The sequence below is a fragment of the Echinops telfairi genome, unplaced genomic scaffold (genome assembly GCF_000313985.2).
Source record: "Echinops telfairi isolate 266 unplaced genomic scaffold, ASM31398v2 ScPeMD7_3;HRSCAF=10, whole genome shotgun sequence".
Classification (NCBI taxonomy): domain Eukaryota; kingdom Metazoa; phylum Chordata; class Mammalia; order Afrosoricida; family Tenrecidae; genus Echinops; species Echinops telfairi.
In genome coordinates, this window is record NW_022103899.1 from 4377630 (window position 1) to 4396664 (window position 19035).

General features: G+C 42.1%; 1 protein-coding gene across 1 annotated transcript in view; it reads right to left on the bottom strand.

Moving 5' to 3' along the window:
• TTN (titin) overlaps window positions 1–19035 on the bottom strand; it is a 315644-nt gene that overhangs the window by 67101 nt on the left and 229508 nt on the right. Inside the window, exons 222-255 of the mRNA XM_045294579.1 lie at window positions 18677–18955; window positions 17877–18176; window positions 17425–17727; window positions 16949–17311; window positions 16105–16407; window positions 15704–16003; window positions 15306–15602; window positions 14919–15203; window positions 14532–14825; window positions 13143–13442; window positions 12711–13019; window positions 12432–12622; window positions 11654–12083; window positions 9813–10121; window positions 9552–9700; window positions 9443–9475; window positions 9218–9347; window positions 8827–9126; window positions 8414–8731; window positions 7217–7513; window positions 6810–7109; window positions 6411–6725; window positions 6148–6296; window positions 5564–5714; window positions 5196–5477; window positions 3696–3998; window positions 2852–3154; window positions 2466–2747; window positions 2071–2370; window positions 1676–1978; window positions 1273–1581; window positions 872–1153; window positions 467–766; window positions 87–380 (exon numbers count right to left, since the gene is read on the bottom strand). Of these exons, the coding sequence (XP_045150514.1) occupies window positions 87–380; window positions 467–766; window positions 872–1153; window positions 1273–1581; window positions 1676–1978; window positions 2071–2370; window positions 2466–2747; window positions 2852–3154; window positions 3696–3998; window positions 5196–5477; window positions 5564–5714; window positions 6148–6296; window positions 6411–6725; window positions 6810–7109; window positions 7217–7513; window positions 8414–8731; window positions 8827–9126; window positions 9218–9347; window positions 9443–9475; window positions 9552–9700; window positions 9813–10121; window positions 11654–12083; window positions 12432–12622; window positions 12711–13019; window positions 13143–13442; window positions 14532–14825; window positions 14919–15203; window positions 15306–15602; window positions 15704–16003; window positions 16105–16407; window positions 16949–17311; window positions 17425–17727; window positions 17877–18176; window positions 18677–18955 (9363 nt within the window). The remainder of the gene's footprint in view (window positions 1–86; window positions 381–466; window positions 767–871; window positions 1154–1272; window positions 1582–1675; window positions 1979–2070; window positions 2371–2465; window positions 2748–2851; window positions 3155–3695; window positions 3999–5195; window positions 5478–5563; window positions 5715–6147; window positions 6297–6410; window positions 6726–6809; window positions 7110–7216; window positions 7514–8413; window positions 8732–8826; window positions 9127–9217; window positions 9348–9442; window positions 9476–9551; window positions 9701–9812; window positions 10122–11653; window positions 12084–12431; window positions 12623–12710; window positions 13020–13142; window positions 13443–14531; window positions 14826–14918; window positions 15204–15305; window positions 15603–15703; window positions 16004–16104; window positions 16408–16948; window positions 17312–17424; window positions 17728–17876; window positions 18177–18676; window positions 18956–19035) is intronic.

The window sequence follows — 19035 nt, forward strand, 5'->3', positions numbered from 1 at the left end:
TGAAAAGCAAATGAGAGAATCATTTGATTTTTCACAATGTGGTGGACAATTTTAAAAAAGAAACAAAACAGCGATGGCAATCTTACCTAGTTTTTCTTGACATTCTATTGGGATAGTGGTGTCAGGGAGACCAAGCCCCACAATGTTTTCAGCCTTTACACGGAATTTATAGATCTTTCCTTGTTGCAAACCAGTAACAACACACTCTAAGTTTTTCACGGTCTTGAACTTAGTCCAGTCTTGGGTTCCTTCTTCCTGATATTCCACCAGATAGCCAGTGATTGGAGAGCCACCATCTCGGTCTGGCTTATTCCAAACGAGGGAAACTTCAGTCTTGTCCACATCGATGTGGTGGAGATCCTTAGGTGGCCCTGGGGGATCTTTTCAAAAGAAGGACATGCGATAAATAGGCCATTTTTGTAAAGACGGCCCAATACTACTTTAGTCTCCGAAGAAAGCAACTTACGGAGAGGATCGAGAGCCTTGATGGGTCGGGGTGTCTCAACAAAAGGACCACGTCCGTACTGGTTCTCAGCAGCCACTCGGAAGAGATACTGATTGCCTTCGTTCAGGTGCTTAGCCATGTGACTCTTTTTCTTTGATGTAGTTGAAAGAGGTGACCACTGGGAAGTGGCAACATCTCTCCTCTCAACCACATAATTTGTAATAACGGAGCCACCGTCATCCAGGGGCTCCTTCCAAGTGAGGTAACATGAATCTTTCCGAATTTCACTGACTTCCAGATCTCTTGGTGGCCCGGGTTTATCTGAAAAGTGTCAATTAATATGTTGATTAAAGTGATGTAAACCAAAGCAGCGTTTTAAAAAGGTCAACATTTATTTTTAATGAGGCAGAAAAGTAAGCTTCCTACCTAATACGAGCACTTTCACCGAAACAGTTTTTGAACCAGCTGGGTTTTCTACTGTTAAGGAATACATTCCACCATCTTCATGGGCAGCGTTACGAATCTCAAGCTTGCTGCCAACTGGAGTAACATCAATTCTTGCTTTGGTCGGTGCCTCTCTGTCTTCCTTTTTCCATGTCACTTTGGGGAATGGCACCCCCTTGATGATGGCACTCAGTCTTAGGGTATCACCAACCTTTATGTGTTGCTCTCTTGCCATGTTGGCATCCAGAATCAATTCAGGAGGTTCTACAATGAAGGGAACAGGACTTTCAGATGTGATTCACAGATGAGATTTACAAATGAACAGGTAGCATCAGGAACCTATTGCCCCGTCTTTCAAACGAAGGTGAGGAAATGCCACTCACCAAGTCGGTCTTTTACTAGCACAGGCTCAGGAACATAAGCTGGATCTGATTCACCAGCTTCGTTCACTGCCATTACTCTGAACTTGTAGGTCTGACCATCTCGGAGCCCGGTGACTTTATATTTGGTTTCAGGACACGACTCAGGAGTGTGATTAGCTCTTCTCCACTCTTCATCTCCAACTTTCTGGTACTCAACAATATAACCTAGGATCTTACTCCCACCATCATGACGTGGTGGTTGCCAGGTTAGGTCAACTGAGTTACATGTTGTATCTACTGCCTCAGGATTAATAGGTGGACTTGGTTTAGCTGCATGATAAAAGAGAAGACCCAAAGGAATTAGCATGTGGCCAAAAACAAAGTTGGGTTATGTGAAAGTTGAACGAATGCTTCAATACTATACCAATTGGATCCTTAGCAAAGATTGGCTTGGATGGTGGACTTGGCTCTCCAATGCCAATTTCATTTTCTGCGGAAACCCGGAATTCATACTGGCAGCCTTCTAGAAGATCAGGAACCCTAAATTTGGTGTAGGGATGGATAGGCTCTTTGGTAACTCTAGCCCATCGCTTAGACATCGTCTCCCTCTTTTCCAGGATGTAGTTTGTGATGGGCTTTCCTCCGTCGTGCGGCTTGTTCCAAGTCACTAAGGCGGAGTCTTTGGTAACTTCCGTAACAATTGGCTGATCAGGTGCATCTGGAACCCCTACAACACACATTAGTAAAACGTGAGACACTCAAGGCTTCCTACCAGCACCGTCCAAGCGTTGCATAGCTAACAAGAAAGAGAATGCATACTGAAACGATCTTTGGCTTTCATGGAGTCAGAGACCAGAGGATCACTTATTCCATATAGATTTTCAGCATATATCCGGAAAATGTAGTCTTTTCCTTCAAGCAGTTTGGAAGCTTTGCATGTGGTCTTCACATTTGCAGAAGTCACAGGCATCCAAACATCTCTGCCCACCTCCTTCTTCTCAATAATATAGTTGGTAATTTCACTTCCTCCGTTATCTAAAGGTGGCTTCCAGGAGATGACCATGTAATCTTTGGTTACCTCATCAAAAGTAACTGGTCCTACTGGTGGCCCCGGACGGTCTGTTTAAAACAAACAAAGAAAGGCAGCACAACGTTTTACTCTCATTTTTACATTAGAACGACAGCGTCTCTTCTTTTTGCTAAACTCTACTTACCAACCACCGCAACTTGACAGACGCCTTTCCTTGAGCCCGTGCTGTTCTCCACAACCACACAGTATTTGCCAGAATCTGAGCGTTTGGACTTGGTCTTCTCCAGAGCAAGCGTTGTCGGAGTGGTCTTAATCTGAGTGCGCTCATCCTCTAGCACATCCGCTTCGTCTTTGAACCACGTCACCTTAGGCTTTGGCTTGCCCGAGTAATGGCCTGTGAGGGCAAAGGCTTCACCAACACGAACAGTGAGCTTGTCTCTGAAGCTGAGGTCAAGCGTTGGGGGAGCTAAAAATTGAAACGACAAAGAAAGAGGCAGTTTTAGGACTCTGGTCTTATTCTACATCTATAAATGCGCACGTGTTCAAAATATAAGCTGATTAGACACATACCCAGCTCATCTTTGCAGGTGATTGGCTTAGTGCAAAACGAGGGCTTTCCCTGTCCCACAATATTGACAGCGCTGACACGGTATTCATAGGTATCGCCATCTTTTAGGCCTTTCACGGTATACTTTCTGCTAAGCAAGTTGTCATTTGTAACTTTGTGGAACTTCTCGGTTCCAATGAGCCGGCTCTCTAGGACATAGTTAATAATTTCCGATCCGCCATCGTACTTCGGAGGATTCCAGGTGAGAGAAACGGTGTTTTTAGTAACATCTTTGACTTCTAGATCTTCAGGGCGTTCTGGTACAGCTGCAAGCATAAGTGTGGAATCACGGAAAAGAAAGTGTCATCGTGAGAAAGTGGTAAACCCTTTTGAGAGTTGTATCTGAACAGTCAATCATTTGCTTGAGTAATTATCGAAAGCGATCTACCCATCGATCAGTAGGGCTTTTTAGTACAGTCTACTCCCCACGCGCGCCCCCCACCCCCACCCCATTTGAGAGACGAAGAAGCAGAAGTTCGTTGAGGCTAAGGAATTTAAGAAAGGTCTCCAGACTTAGTAGTTTTAAGAGTCAGGAAAATAATTCCATTTTTTAGTCCTACCATTAAGTTAAAAAAATTAAAAACCACTGTATCATATAGAAGAGATTTGATGAATCATGTATTCCCATAATACCTTTCACAATTTATGTTTGAACACCACCACCATGAGCTATCAAGTAGTTGCCCAATATGCTTGTCAATTAATGAAATGTATAGCATTTCATCATTTCTTTTTGGTCGCAGGCCACAATCCTGTGACATGCACGAAGAATTGATAAAGCTTGAAATTGGTCAAAATTGTGCTTACTTATCGGATCTCTGATGACCAGTGCATTTGGTGTCTCAACAAATGGGCCCATGCCGATACTGTTTTCAGCTGCAATTCTGAAAAAGTAGGCTTTTCCTTGAATGAGACCCTGAACAGTAGCATTTTGTCGGGTAACGGTATAGGTCACCGGGGTCCACGCCCTGCGGTCGGCTTCCCGCTTTTCGATGACGTAATTGGTGATTGGCGAGCCTCCGTCATCTTCCGGAGAAAACCACGTCAGCTTGCAGGAGTCATTCGTTAGGTTATCAGAGAGGAACGGGGTTCCAACAGGACCCGGCACGTCTGGAAATAAGAGGAAATTAGTCATTTTCTTCCATTAGCTACAGCGGGCAATATTTGTTGCCTCCCGTTTTTAAAATGAGACGAGAAAACTAAAACTCTGTTGAGTCTCTCCCTGCCCCACCTATATTCAACCATACTTCTACGTGAAGTAGGTTTGCAATAGTTACTGATTGCTACAAGGGGGCTTTAAAATGTTTGTGAAAAAAATAACATTATCTTTTAGCTCTGTGGAGTGGTTACACGTTGGGCTGCTAACCACAAGGTCAGCAGTTTGAAACCACAAGCCAATTTCTACTCCAGTAAAGACTTACAATCACCCAGAGGGGCAATCCTACCATCACCTCTAGGGTTGCCATGAGCCATCATGGACTCATAGCAGTGAGTTGTATATTTTAGTGTAAGCTGAAAAGAGAGGTAAAGTGATCTTATTTAATCATTTGAACATCAGATGGAAGGGAGAGGCCACAGAGAGAGAGAGGCGAGACACGATGAGACACGATGAATCGCCTGGTCACACTTCCTGTTCTGGTTCCTTTCAAGGGGATAGAGAGTCAGACAGCAGAACAGACGGGACATTTGCCCTAGAAGAGCACTTTTTCTCCATACCTCGGTGACAGAGCAAAAGAGTGTTTGAAGAGTGATGTTAACTGAATTTAGGCTCAATGAAATAGTTTTTCACACGCAATTTTAGAATTAATTACTCTCAATAGAGACTTGGTTATTTTCAACTGGTGGTTTGGGGCATAGCCAGTGGCCAGAGAGATGCTGCAGAGCTCTCAGTGGGAGGGCTTCTGAGCAAAATCGCTGGAATGAAGGAAACAGTGAGCAGCATGAAAAAGCCTTCCAACGCTGTCAACTGTGTCCATATTATTCTCTTCAATTAGACTGCGGATGCCCTTCGAATGAATGTTGCACTGGCAGCAAGTTTGGGTTTTGTGCATATGTGTGTCTTAAAAACATAAGCAGCACTTACATTATATGAAACTGTACAGTAGGAGTACAACCACATAAAATGTGGGTAGAGAGTAAAAAAGCAAGGAGGGAAATTTTTTAAATGCTGAAAGTAGCTGGTGGATTGCGGCTGATATTCCTATTTTCTAAAATGCTGGTAACACGGTTTTGTAAGAACACAGTTCACGGTGGGTGTAATGAAATGATGATGCGGTAAAGAGTGGCATGAAGACACAGGGCATTTACCTAATACGTCAACAATGATGGTCTTCTTTCTTTCTCCTCCGGCATTTTTGGCAAGAAGAGAATAGATGCCTTGGTGGCTCCTCTGGCAGTTCTTGATGACCATGGATGAGCTAATGGCTGTGGTCTCAATGGTGGCTTCTTGGGGTAAGGCTCTTTCATTCATGTTCCAAGTGACCGTTGGAGGTGGCTTTCCAGAAACATAGGCAATTATCCGAATCACCCCTCCAGCATGGACCACGATTCTGTCTCTGACGCTGGCGTCTAGCTGAAGGTCGGGTACAACTGAAAAACAATGGGAAATTACAAATGTCTTCATTTTCAATCTACAACAAAAATATTGAGAAAATAATAGGGGTATTGATAACTACCAATTCTGTCCTTGATTTCAATTATATCTGTGGCTTCTCCAGGTTCTCCGACGCCAGCAATGTTGACTGCTCGCACTCTAAATTTGTAGAACGCTCCTTCTTTTAGTCCCGCCACCACAAGTTTTGTTCCCCTCACTTCTTTATCTTTGCCCTACAGAGAAAAATAAAAGTCCTTATCCGAATAGTTCTTTGTAGCATCTTGCTTTAACAGTTTTCTAAAGCATAGCTAAGAGCTAACAGCAAATCCTCTCTTTAAAAAATTGCCAGGACTTTAGATGTTAGGGAGCAGATATTAACAAACCAACTGAGTGAAATAATTTGCCAGGAATCATGATTTTAAAAATATTGTTAAAATGGTTGAAAGAACTATACTGTTCCTTTATTCCAACTTCCAGGGTTCATAATCAAAAGATAAAGTAACTATGATGACTCAAAGTCTGATTAGACTTTTGACCCAGGCTTGGATTATCTTTTTTGTTTCCCTTTCTGATTTCGTAATGTAAAAAAATGCACGCAAAAGCTAATGGATGGAGACTAACTATGGCTGTAGGAGTTTTTCATCGTATTTGCCAAGTTTTAGCTACCTTTTCCCATTCTTCCTTTCCTTCTTCTTTATATTCAACGATATATCCGGTTACTTTGGATCCTCCATCTTTTAGTGGGGGAGTCCACTCCAGGTCCACAGAGGATTTAGTCCAATCCGTCACTTTGGGAAATGGAGGACCAGGAGGGGCTGAAAAAGAGCCAGTACATTGGTCATTTTGATTTCCCATGACACTTTTGGAAAATAAAAGCAAAAACCACTGTCACAATAAAATACCCCAGCACGAGCAGTTTCTAATCTTACCAATCGGATCTCTAGCTGTCACTGGATCTGATGGGAGACTGGCTGGTCCCACACCAGCAGCATTGATAGCATAGACCCGGAATTGATAGTCAGAATTTTCAATAAGACCAGTCACTTTATAAGAAACACCCAGAGTCATGGCTTTGATAGGATCTCGATTGACTCTCTTCCACCTCTTTGACGTTGTGTCTTTGACTTCTAGCCAGTACCCCGTCACAGGAGAGCCTCCGTCGTATTCTGGCTCCTCCCAGTTGACTGTCATGGAGTTGCGAGTCACACTGCTGATCGTTGGCTTGTCGGGTGCTCCAGGGACAGCTGTGAAAGAATGACACGCATTTATAAGAAAGTATGAAAAACATAGATAAGAGTGGCTTTGCGTGTGCACCCTGTCCGACTTACAGAAGAGATTTCTTGCTGTTTCGGGTTCACTGTCGAGAGGCTCCCCAATGCCGTATTTATTCTGGGCCATCACGCGGAATACGTAATCGTGACCTTCCAGCAATTTAGGAATTGTGTACATACACTCTTTCGGTTCACTGGAGACACGTACCCACGTCTTCCTGTTAGCTTCCCGTTTCTCAATTACATAGTTTGTAATCTTAGACCCACCATCATCTTTAGGTGGAAGCCAAGATAGTGTCATCTGATCTGCTGTAATAGATTCAAATTTTATGGGTCCCACTGGGGGGCCAGGACGACCTGAAATCATTTTAAGAAGGAGAGGTATTAGTCAAATGATTTTGAAAGCCAAATACCACTTTCTGGACAGAAAGCACACCCTTTTAGCCAAACCATGCAATATTTACCAAGGACATTCAGTCTCATCTCCTTTGAGGCGGTTCCCAGATTATTTACAGCTGTGATGCTATATAAACCAGTGTCAGTCCTGCGGGACTGTGGAATAACTAAGGTGCAAGTATCATCCACCACAAGTTTGTTCACGTGGGTGTCATAGACAATAGGCTGTTTGTCATCAGGCTTCTTTGGAAGAGCTTTAAACCAGGTTAGTGTCGGGAATGGCACCCCTTTAATTTTAGCAACAATGCTAACATCTGTTCCTTCTTCAACCTCCATGAATTCTTTAAGGTCAATTGATGGTGGGCCTAAAACAAATTCATTAGAAAAAGGAAAATGATTAAAGAGGAGCGCTCACCATGACTGTCAAGTTATTTGAACCTCTGTAATCAGGTTTGGTAAACCAGCCAAAGAGAAAGAACAGATCTGTTTTCAAAACTACTATGCCAGTTTAAGGTCCAGGGACACGTGGTCATTTTGTCCTTTATTGGCTCTGCATTTGATCATGCATCAGCTACTGTCTCTCTCATATCTGACATCACTTTGTATGTCCATAGTCCTCCAAAAGGGCAGAGATAAAGGAAGGCTGTAGTAGTTTAGGCATGGGGGCTTTGCCACAAGTTTCCCTTTAATAGATATACAATGAGGAGCATACTTGCTAGGTTCACTCTGAGGTGACTTCTCATTTTTTAGAAATATAACTATTATAAGAGGCAAAACATTTTCCATCAGTTTAGCATAAGAGTATGCCAAGAGGTCCTTCTAAACCTAGAAGCAAGAGCTAAACAAATACACAGAAATAAAGATAATTTAAAGTTATTATATCTACATATAATAATTTGCCTATTTAAATGATATATCTTTTGCTTAAATAGAGGAAAATTAATTGTTAAGATAAATGGATCTCCACAGTTGCTGGGCAAATGATTGGTTATTTTTAACTCCTTTTGAAGAGATTAACAGGGATTGTGTTAATGTCCATAAGTCCAGCAGTCTCTCATGGAGAATAGTAAGTAAAACACCATGTATATTAAAGAGGGAAAAAGTCATATGTAAGAAAATGGAATTCCTTGGAACCCGAGGGAATGAGTGATTGAGTAACATGCCCGTGCCCACGTGCAATGCAAGGTATTTATTTTGCCTGTGGCAAAACATCTAGGGAGGTATCACGAAGAGGATATTCTTTACCAACATGCTGTGGTCCTTACATGTCTGGTCTTTGACAATCACAGGGCCAACAGTGGCCGAAGGCTTGCTGACTCCTGCAGCATTGACCGCCTTCACTCTGAATTCATATTCCCCACCCTCGATAAGGTCTTCAACGGTAAACTGCAGCTCTTCCACATCACGCTTGTTGCACTGTCTCCAGGCTTCCTTCTTTGTCCCCGTGGGGTCCCATGCAAGGCACTCCACAATGTAGTGGGTAACAGGGGAGCCCCCGTCGTTCTTTGGGGGTTTCCATGACAGGTGTACTGTGCTCTTTGTTATGAGACCAAGCTTGAGCTTAATAGGTGGATCCGGAGGATCTTGAGAAACAGTGAAAGAAAGTATTAAGTATTGTGTATAGCAATTTAGCTAACATTTGAGAATGTATTTTAAACTTAGATTTAAGAAAAATTACATATTGGATCTCTGGCAGTGGTCCTCTGAATGGTTTCCACAGGGGGCCCTATTCCAAATCGGTTTTCTGCACGCACACGGAAGAAATACTGCTGTTCAGAGATGAGATCAGGTACGACAAAGGTGGTGCTTCCACAGTTTGGATTGACCTTCGTCCAGGCTTTTCCATCAATGGTCTTCTTCTCAATCACATAGCCTTTGATCCTGTCTCCTCCATCATCATCTGGCATCTTCCAGGAAAGTCTGCAACTGCCCCTGGTGATCTCACTGACCTTGAGCTCTTTGGGTGGCCCTGGCACATCTGTTGGATGCAGAACATAAGATCACGGTGTTACTTAGATGTTTCAGACAGCTTGTTCACATTCCACAGGAACTCTTACAGTCTGTCTTACCCATGACTTTCACTCTACAGTTGGCGGTCTTCTGCCCTGCTTTATTTTTAGCTGTGATGCTGTACTTGCCCGAATGAGCACGTTTGCACTCAGGAATAACAATGACCGATGAGTTTTCGGCAGTCTCCAGCTGTACAAAGAAAAGTGTGCATCAAACATTGACGGAAGGCATAACAACATTGAAGTCAGTGGTATTTTGAATTATTTCATAAGATTTTTTTTTACCTGTGCATCTTCAGGTATATCATGAACTCCATCCTGTTAGAAAAGATATTCCAGTGTGATTACTTCTCATAGTGATTCACAGGGAGCCTGAAAAATGTAACTTTCTTACCTTCATTGCCTTCTTTGCCTTTCCGTCAAATTCCCAAGATGATTTTGGAGTTGGGCGTCCCTTGATGACAGCGGGGATCCTAATCTGGGAGCCAGCTTTACACACCAGGCTATCCTGGGCTCCGATGTCAATGTAGACTTCTGGTGCCTCTGTAATACCACAGATCACATAACAGGAGTGAGCTCATCATCTTGGAGAAATGTAATCGATACACTTAATAAAGTCAAAAGCTGAATACAGAAATTGAGTAAGAACTGGGACCTTGAATATCAGTGGCGGGGATCTCTCCAGTCGTATCGCTCGGTTCAGATTCACCGGCTTCATTAACAGCTTTGACCCTGAACCGGTACTTCCTGAGTTCTTTCAGATTGGGCACCACGCATTCGCAGGTGGTTAGAAGTTTGTCTGGTTCGTTTACTCTTTTCCAGTCAGTGGTACCTTCTTCTTGCATTTCTACAATGTACCCTTTGATTGGACTGCCCCCATCCTTTGCTGGAGGTTTCCATGCCAATGAGATGCTTGATTTTGTTTTATCTTTGACCTCGGGGCAAGAAGGTGGCCCAGGGGGGTCTGATAAGAAAGTAAGAAAAAAATCCATCAAATTTTGAGGCTGACAGAAGGCAAGAATTTTACTATGCATGATTAATTATGCTGTCTTTTTAACCTATTAAGATATTTCATAGGATTGCTGAAAGAATAAATTCCCTTCTCAGAAAGAGAAATAAAGGGAATAAGGGCATAATCTTTTTATTAAGCATTAATGAATAATCAAAGCAAACAAATAGATCTATATTCTATTTACACACTATTAGTGAAAAGCTTTTAAAAATCCCTTTGAAGAGATTCTACTATATTCTCTTCTGGAAACTTAATACAAATGATCTTAAAGTTTGGGGAAAAAAGACATTATTTAATCATTAACTGGTAAGCCTTTGAACACAAACACAGCGAACTTATTATAGGGGGTAGGGTCAATATCTATCAATAATCACATAACACTTTTGCATTTCTGAGAATGCTTTATTATCAATATTTTTTCTACTTGTCATTTTATTCACAGTTTCTCTCCCTCTACTGCCTAGTAAGTTTTTTTTTTTGCTTATAGCACATGCTGAAAATTAGTTTGTCGAATACCTGACTGGCTGACTGCCTCATTTCTTTATATCTGTGTTCCATATAAGGTTCCCTGGTAATTTAGAGAGTTATGAGTTGGGTTGCCAACTACAAGGTCAGCAGTTTGAACCAACCAGTTACTCCACAGGAGCAAAATGAGGCATTCTGAAATCACAAGACTTACCACTCTGGAAACCCAAAGGGGCAGTTCTGCTGCACTCTAGGATCAATATGAGTCAGAATTGACTCGATAGCAGTGAGGTGTTTTTTTTTTAAACAGAACTTATAATATTTTGTATTTTCTTTTTAACATATGGTTGGTTTTGTTGTAATCTAATCAGATATAAAGGCCACATTATTTTAACTTTTCAATTGATCTCTTCATAGATCTTTTTGAAAGAATCTCCTATTTGATTCTTAGACTGTGCTTGAAAGTTGTATTATGACTGTGGTTCCATAGTTATTATTGGAAGTTTATCAACATTTTTTGGGTTTTTTTCTCGACCTACTGGAGGATGTGGCTGCTTTGTAGGAAGCATAATTTTCCACAATATCTAATGAGAGAGAGGTTTATTTAAGGTATGGGAGATTGTGTATCCTCTCATAAAATAGTAGATTTACTCAGGTTTCAACACTGTCACCATATATCCAAGTATATGTATGCATATATATGAAGAGCCTTGGTGGTGCAGTGGAGTAAGCCATGGACTGCGAACTGTAAGGTCAGTAGGTCAAGCCCATCAGTGTGAGCTGGTCTGCTTCAGTAAAGACTTACGATCTCTGTTCTTCAGGGCTGCTTTGAGTCAGAAGCAACTTGATGGCAGTGGGTATAAATGTATACAGATATATTCTTAGTCATCTAAATAAACACGAGCCATTTCACATTGACAAAAGATTTTGGCATAGAAAAATATAAGCAGATTAAGAGGATTGCCCATTCCACAATTTTGACCCGAATAAACGAACCCTCGAAATGAAAACATACTTACATATGGGATCGCCTGCAACAGCTGGATCTGATGGTTCGCTGGGAGGGCCGATTCCTGCGGCATTTATTGCCATTGCTCGGAACTGATATTTAACGCCTTCAATCAAACGAGGAACACTGAATTCCACCCCTTTCAATCCCACTTTGGTTATTGGTGCTCGGCTAACGCGTGACCAGTAGCTTCCTCCCTCCTCTCGTTTCTCCAGCCAGTAGCCAGTAATTGGAGAGCCACCATTGTCCAAAGGAGGAGTCCAGCTTACTAGCATTGATCCTTTGGTGCGCTCCAACACTTTTGGTTTTCCTGGAGGTCCAGGAAGGCGATAAGGATCTTGAATGACCACTTTATCAGATTTGCACTCATCGCTTGTTCCATATTTGTTCACCGCCCTAACTCGGAACTCATATTGACCATTGGGGATAAGTTTCCAGATCTAGAAATTAGATGAAGAGCAATTTCTTAAGAAGAATATACTTACAATGATTTTAAAACTCTATTTTGGAAGAGATGACTATTGAACATATATATCCTCAAAGCATGAAGGAGACACAGAAAAAAGGTGAAAGCCCCTGTGAGTTAATATGTGAAATTACTATAGTGTCAAAGAATATTTGCACATCAAATAATATTTACCAAGTTGCCTACATGCATGGTGCTAAGGAGTAAAATAACAAAATAATGTTTTGCTTGTGGTTTTTACCCGAGTCTTTACATTTCAAGATTAATGGTATTAGAATCATGTCCTCTCAGTGCATATTATATTATATTTAGAAAAATTTACCCCGTATCTCCTTTCTACAGCAGTGTTGGTGACTTCCTCCCATTCACTTTTCTTCCTACTTGCATCCCGCTTGTCTATCACATAATGGGTGATTTCACTGCCACCATTATCTAGAGGTGCATCCCATGTCAAGTAGCAAGATTCAGCTTTGATGTCAGTTACAGCAAGGTTTCTTGGTGGTGATGGGCGGTCTAGAAAGGAACCAACAGAGGAGCATGAGACGGCCATTCCTAAACAGGTACTGGGTTTCTTTTTGGAAAAAGAAAGCAAGTTACTCACCATATACTTCAACGTGAACATTTCGGAACACCGAGCCTAGGCGATTGGAAGCAGTGATTGTGTAAGTGCCTTTGTCCTCCCTGACAGCTTTAGGAATGCTAACTTCAGTCTTTGCTTCACTTCGGGATACTTCTTCCTTGGTTATCTTAAGTGCATCAGTGGGTTTGTCAATCACAGTGTCATTCTTAGACCATTCAATCTTAGGCATTGGAAGGCCTGTCACATCTGCAGGGATGTTAACGGGCTCGCCTGCCTTCACTTTGATAGTGTCTCCTCGAACCGCCAGGCGCAATTTAATAGTTGGAGGTACTGCAGGGAGAAGGAAAAGGGGGTGGGGAGAGAAATGCAAAGAAGTAAGAATGTACCTTCAACCAATGGGATAAGTCAGCATGTTAAAGTACATTAAACTTGTAATATAATCAGGCTTCACACCTTCATCGTCTTGAATGACCACATTAAGAGGCAGGGATGGTTCACTTTCGCCAGTGGCATTGACTGCTTTAACACGGAATTCATACATTTGATGTTCATCAAGATTGTCAACCAGAAAAGATGTGGTTGGGCAGAGTCGCGTGTTAACTCTTTCAAAGTCGGGCTTGTCGTGACGCCGCTTTTCAATGATGTATCCTTGGATAGGGCTGCCACCATCATTCCGAGGCTCTTTCCAGTCGAGGGTGATCGTGGACTTGGTCCTTTCTGTGTACGTGAGCCTCTCAGGAGATGTTGGAGGACCTTTATAAGGTAAAGTAAGCACAAGCTAAATAGTCATATAAAAAATAACATTTTACTTCAAATTAATAAGATGAATAGGTTTCTGTTTAGCACAACTTTATTCCCATCTTTAAGATTTACCCCCAAGCTTGTCAATGACCAGAATTATGGGCATTATACGAGAAGAATTTTTTTCTTAGAAACTTTAGGATTATTGATTTCAAAAAAAAATTAAAGGATAAGGTTTTTTTTAATTAACATTATTTATTATTTACCCCGTCATCAGGCAAGGTATAATGAACTGAAAAAGGAGGTCTCTGAAGTATCCATTGAATGGCCAAATTAATGGACACTGAATATGTCTATTTAAACACCCTTTGAGCCTTGTTGCCCAAAATGTGCATTTAAAATGTGGGGGAAATGAGAGTTTATATAATACTTTTGTAATTTTGGATTCCAAAGGACAGAAGCTCTGAATGATGAAACTAGTGACAGACTGCTTGTTGACAGTGATTGGGCTATACCAGTGTTGTGAGAGATAATTTATTTTGTGGGGGTGATGATGGAGAAATAATACCTGTCTGTTGAGGAATGGGCCTTCCTCAGGCTTTGGTTTTGTTTTTACCAGGGTGCATTAAATGTGTGTACAATGTTAGGAGTTCATATTGATTTCTGAGAGATTTCCTCTGGCTGAATTTCTCTTCTTCACAAGCTATTTCTGGTTCCCTAACCTTTAAGTGTGGGAACTACTGTGTATATACTCGTGTATACGCCGAGTTTTTCAGCACATTTTTAATGCAGTTTTTGTGGTAAAATTAGATGCCTTGGCTGATATTCGGGTTGGCTTATACTCGAGTATATATGGTACATGAGAGTAGAGGAAAACTAAGGCATTTATCATAGTCTGTAATCTTTTTCAGAAAAACACTTAACTCTTCAACTACTAGAATATTAAAGAATTACACTAGAATACTCTAACTGAAAGATTTCATAAACTTAATTTTTTTTCAATTTGCAAAACTGCACATGGTTAATAAGCTCAGGAGACAAATGGCATATCTAGAAGCAAAACTACTTATTTTATAACCACAATGAAAACCTTCCTTTTACCTAGTGGGTCTACTGCAAGAATCGGGCCTATTTCAACAGGAGGGCCACAGCCAAACTTGTTCTTGGCAAAAACACGGAACTTGTATTCTTGTCCCTCAAGGAGGCCTGTGATATCACATTTAGATCTCTCCGTCTCTATTGGTTGTCGCCAAGTATGCATCTTGGCATCTTTCCTTTCAATGAGAAAACCAGTGAGTTCACTTCCTCCATCATCTGCTGGATCAGACCAGTTAAGCAGACACATCTTCCTGTTTGTTACAACAGGTTTTAAATCAAGAACCGGACCGGGAACATCTGAAAAAGCAAGCAAGCAAACAAACAAAAATCAATGTAATAAGGTGGTATCTTTGGGAAAACCCTGTAAAAACCCATTGCAGCATTCCTTACCAAAGACTTCTACCCTGGCTGCTGCAAATTTGGAACCACAGCTGTTAGTCGCTGTTATCACATATCTGCCATGATCTTTTCTCAATGCATTCTTGATAACCAGGTCAGATTTGGTTCCTACGTCCTCTATTACAACCCGGTCTTTATCCAGTTCCCCCTCTTCGATGGTCCATACTCTTGTTGGTACAGGACGACCGGTCACCACAGCTGGAATTCTGAGAGTCTTCCCAGCCATTATTTGTATTCCACTCTTGACAGAAACATCCAGTTCTACATTTGGGGGCTCTGTTGAAAGAAAGTAGTCAGACATTAACCCAAGAAATTTGAAAAACATGTCCCCATGCTGGGAGAACTGCTTATGATTTTCTTCAAATAACTTAAAATTACCTTGTGGTTCAGCCACAGTGACAGGCTCTGTTTCTCCAGGTGGACCCTCGCCAGCGGCATTGACGGCACTCACCCGCAGTTTGTAATCTGCCCCCTCGCGGATTTCTTTGACAGTGTACTGACGGACCTTAATCATCTTCTCAGTGCAGCGTGACCATTCATTTGTGCCAACCAGCTGCTTATCAACAAAGTAGCCAATAATTTCACTACCACCATTGAAAGCTGGGGGTTCCCATTCGAGCTCAATAGTTGTAGTGCTTGTGTCAGCCACTCTTGGGACAGGCGGCCCGGGTGGAGCTGGAATAAATGCAGATAGACACGTCAAAACACATCGATGGTTTGAGAGGATGGAGTGGCTCACTCTATCCCACTTTAGCATCCTTGATCAAATTACTTACAGATTGGATCATGTGCTGTTTTGGGATCTGAAGGTGGACTGAACTTTCCAGGTCCAGCTGCATTTTCAGCACATACTCTGAAGACATAGGTGAGACCTTCTAATAGGCCTTCCACTTTGGTTTTCAAAGCATTAAGCAGGCTTCTGTTGACACGGGACCAGTGAGTACTATTAACCTCACGTTTCTCAAGCCAGTAACCCATGATGGGGCTTCCATTATCATTGGGCTCATTCCATTTCACTAGCATGCTATTGCTGGTAACATCTTCCACAATGGGCTTATCAGGTGCATCAGGTGGTTCTGATAAAAATGACAACAGAATGGAATGAATCCCCTCATGACAAAGATTAAATTCTACAAACGTCCTGGAGGTAGCAAAGCATGCAGTAAAGGAGCCTTACCAAATGGATCTTTAGCTGTAAGTGGCTTTGAAACGCATGGTGGTCCAAGCCCAAACCTATTTTCAGCTCTCACACGGAAGAGGTACTCCTTGCCTTCAGTCAGCTTTGTCACGGAGTATTTGCAGTGCCTAACTGTTGAGGTGATAACCATCCATTCGGAACCAGCCTTTGTCTTGTCTTTCTTTTCCAAAGTGTAGTTTATGATTTCGCTGCCACCGTCGTCAAGTGGAGGTTCCCATTTACAGAGCACTGAATTCTTTCTAATATCTTCAAATACAAAGTTGATTGGTGGTCCTGGAGTATCTAATATTTCAAAGGAGAGCAATGATGAAAATTTCATGTAGAAAAGGAACTCTTTGGGCACAGTGGGTTAAGCCTTGCCACCCCAGATGGTGGCAGTTCAAGCCCACCAGGTGCGCCTCGAGAAAAATGAGGTAGTCTGCTTCTTTAAGCTGGACAGCCTCAGAAACCTTATGGTGGGGCAGCCACTCAGTCTTCCAGGGTCACTATGAGTTAGCATTGACTGAGTGGTTTTGAATTGATTGTCATAGAAAACGTTAATGTCAGTCTCTTTTGACATAAACATCTTTTTTTTGCCGCATCTGTCTTTGCACCCCATTAGCTAGTAAATTAAGGATGCGTGGGAAGTAGGAGGCCAGTTGATTTCTATAATGTGGCCAGATGTTAATACGGGACCTGGAAAGAGTACAGAAGCTATTTCTTTCTCCCTTCGCTGAACTTTCCCCACCACTCCTGACTGCCATGTTTTATACACAGATATGCTTTTATACGAAGCAATTACATAGGCTTTCTGCTGTTGGGACGTGTAGCGTGGAGTACTTACCCAGCACACTGACGGTACAAGGAGCTTTTGCAACACCATGGTCATTTTCAACTTTGATCACATACAGGCCATGGTCAGGTCGGAGAGAGTCTCGAACACGGAGCTGAGCTTCTCCTTGTTTACTGTTGTTGATACTCAAGCGCTCTGTCAGAGGCAGGACAAATGGTTCTTCTTCTGGAACTTCACCCTTCTTCCTTCTAGCCACTGACACGGGTCGCTTCTTAATTTCCTCTGGCGTGATAACATTTTCGTCCTTCAGCCATGTAATAGTTGGGTAAGGTGACCCCGAAACAGTTGCATCAAGGGCGATTTCATTGCCGCGCCTCACTTCTAGGCTCGTTCGCAGGATGACTTTTGGAGCTTCTGTATGATTAAAAACAGTTGTTCTTAATTCCGCTGGCTTAACACAGCTGGTAAACATGTATGTCACAAGGGGGAAATGGCAACTCCGTTCAAAACCCGAACCCCAAACTTACCTATAGGATCGGCAGCTTTGGTGGGAGGAGTAGCCCGCGAAGGTTCCCCAATCCCAGCAGCGTTCTCCGCTCGCACCCGGAATTGGTACTCCTTTCCTTCTTCCAGGCCTTTTGCCGTGTATGTCAGTACGGGGACCAGGTGCTCATTGCATCGCTTCCACCTGTCTTCCCCCTTAGCTAGCTTCTCGATGATGTAGCCCATTATTTTGCTCCCTCCGTCGTACAGAGGTGGTTTCCATGTGATACTCATTGCCTTGGCTGTGACGTCATGCACTTCAACGTCGACAGGTGGATCAGGGGGTTCTGGAGGGCAACAATAAACCTCTTAATCTAGGGAAACTTAGCTTCTCAAAATTAAAAAAAATGTGCATTAATTTTTAACTATAAGTTATATGCTAATAAAAGTGTCTAACATTTCTTTTTAGTTATGGTTCATCCATGCTAAAACTTACGCTTTGGATCTTGAGCAATGACTGGGTTTTTTAATTCAATGTATTCGCCTCCACCAATCTTGTTGACTGCTTTAACTCGGAAGAAGTATTCCCCATTTGGGATGAGGTCCTTCACAGTCCAGGATAGTTTGTTCTCACCAGACATGACTGGGATATATGTTCTCCTTCCAGCTTCTCTGCGTTCCAGGACGTAATGAAGAATGGGGCTTCCCCCATCGTATTCGGGAGGTTCCCAAGTTAATTTACAGGAACTCTTGGTCACTTCACTTGCTTTAATATCTTTGCATGGTCCAGGCAGGCCTATTAAAGATAAAGTTGGCAATCGTTATGGTACTCCTGAAAAGCCAGATCATTGATACTATATAATACAGGGCTGTGTGCCTTTGTGTAGGATCATCTCTGATATGCTGGAAAGCATTTAGCATCCTTGGCCCCCAAATGCTAAATTTTAGTAGTCATTGCACTTTTCCTCAGTCTTTCTGTCAAGCAGAATTGCTCCTACAAATTTCCAGTCACCCTCTTGGTGGGCGTAAGGAGAACAGTATGGGGAAAATGTGAATTTAATACAGTTCAGAAGTGAACATTGGAGAGGTAAACATTGTTTTTTATCCTTAAATTCACCTCTGACATGGGAATAATCCAAACTGAAATAAATCATTCTAATCAGCAGGTACTTAACAAGATCTCTTTAGAATGAGGGACATGTAGATTCCAGTTGCGAACCTCATGAAGCCATTGCAAAGTGAACTAGTTTTCTCAGTGCATGACAAATGTTGGGTGTTTTATCCAAGAATGGTTACCTATGACTTTGACATTGATGGAAGCTGTTGCTGAGCCAAGCTTATTCTCCACTGTAATGGTGTAAATGCCAGCATCTGCATGGACACTCTTGGGAACTTCAAGGTGTGCAGAGACGTGGTCACTCTTCATTGTCAATCTATCACTTGCTTTAACTTCTTTGCCATCTTTATGCCAACTAATGGTTGGCACTGGGACAGCTCTGAAGGGAACAGGAATGCTTAACTTTTCTCCTTCAATAACAACAATGTCATGAGACTCCAGATCAATTGTTGGCTTGCCTATAAGATGCATTTTGAAAGAGAGAGAGAGAGAGAGAATGTGTCAAAGTGCAATGCATGACTAAAGACTATTTTTATGA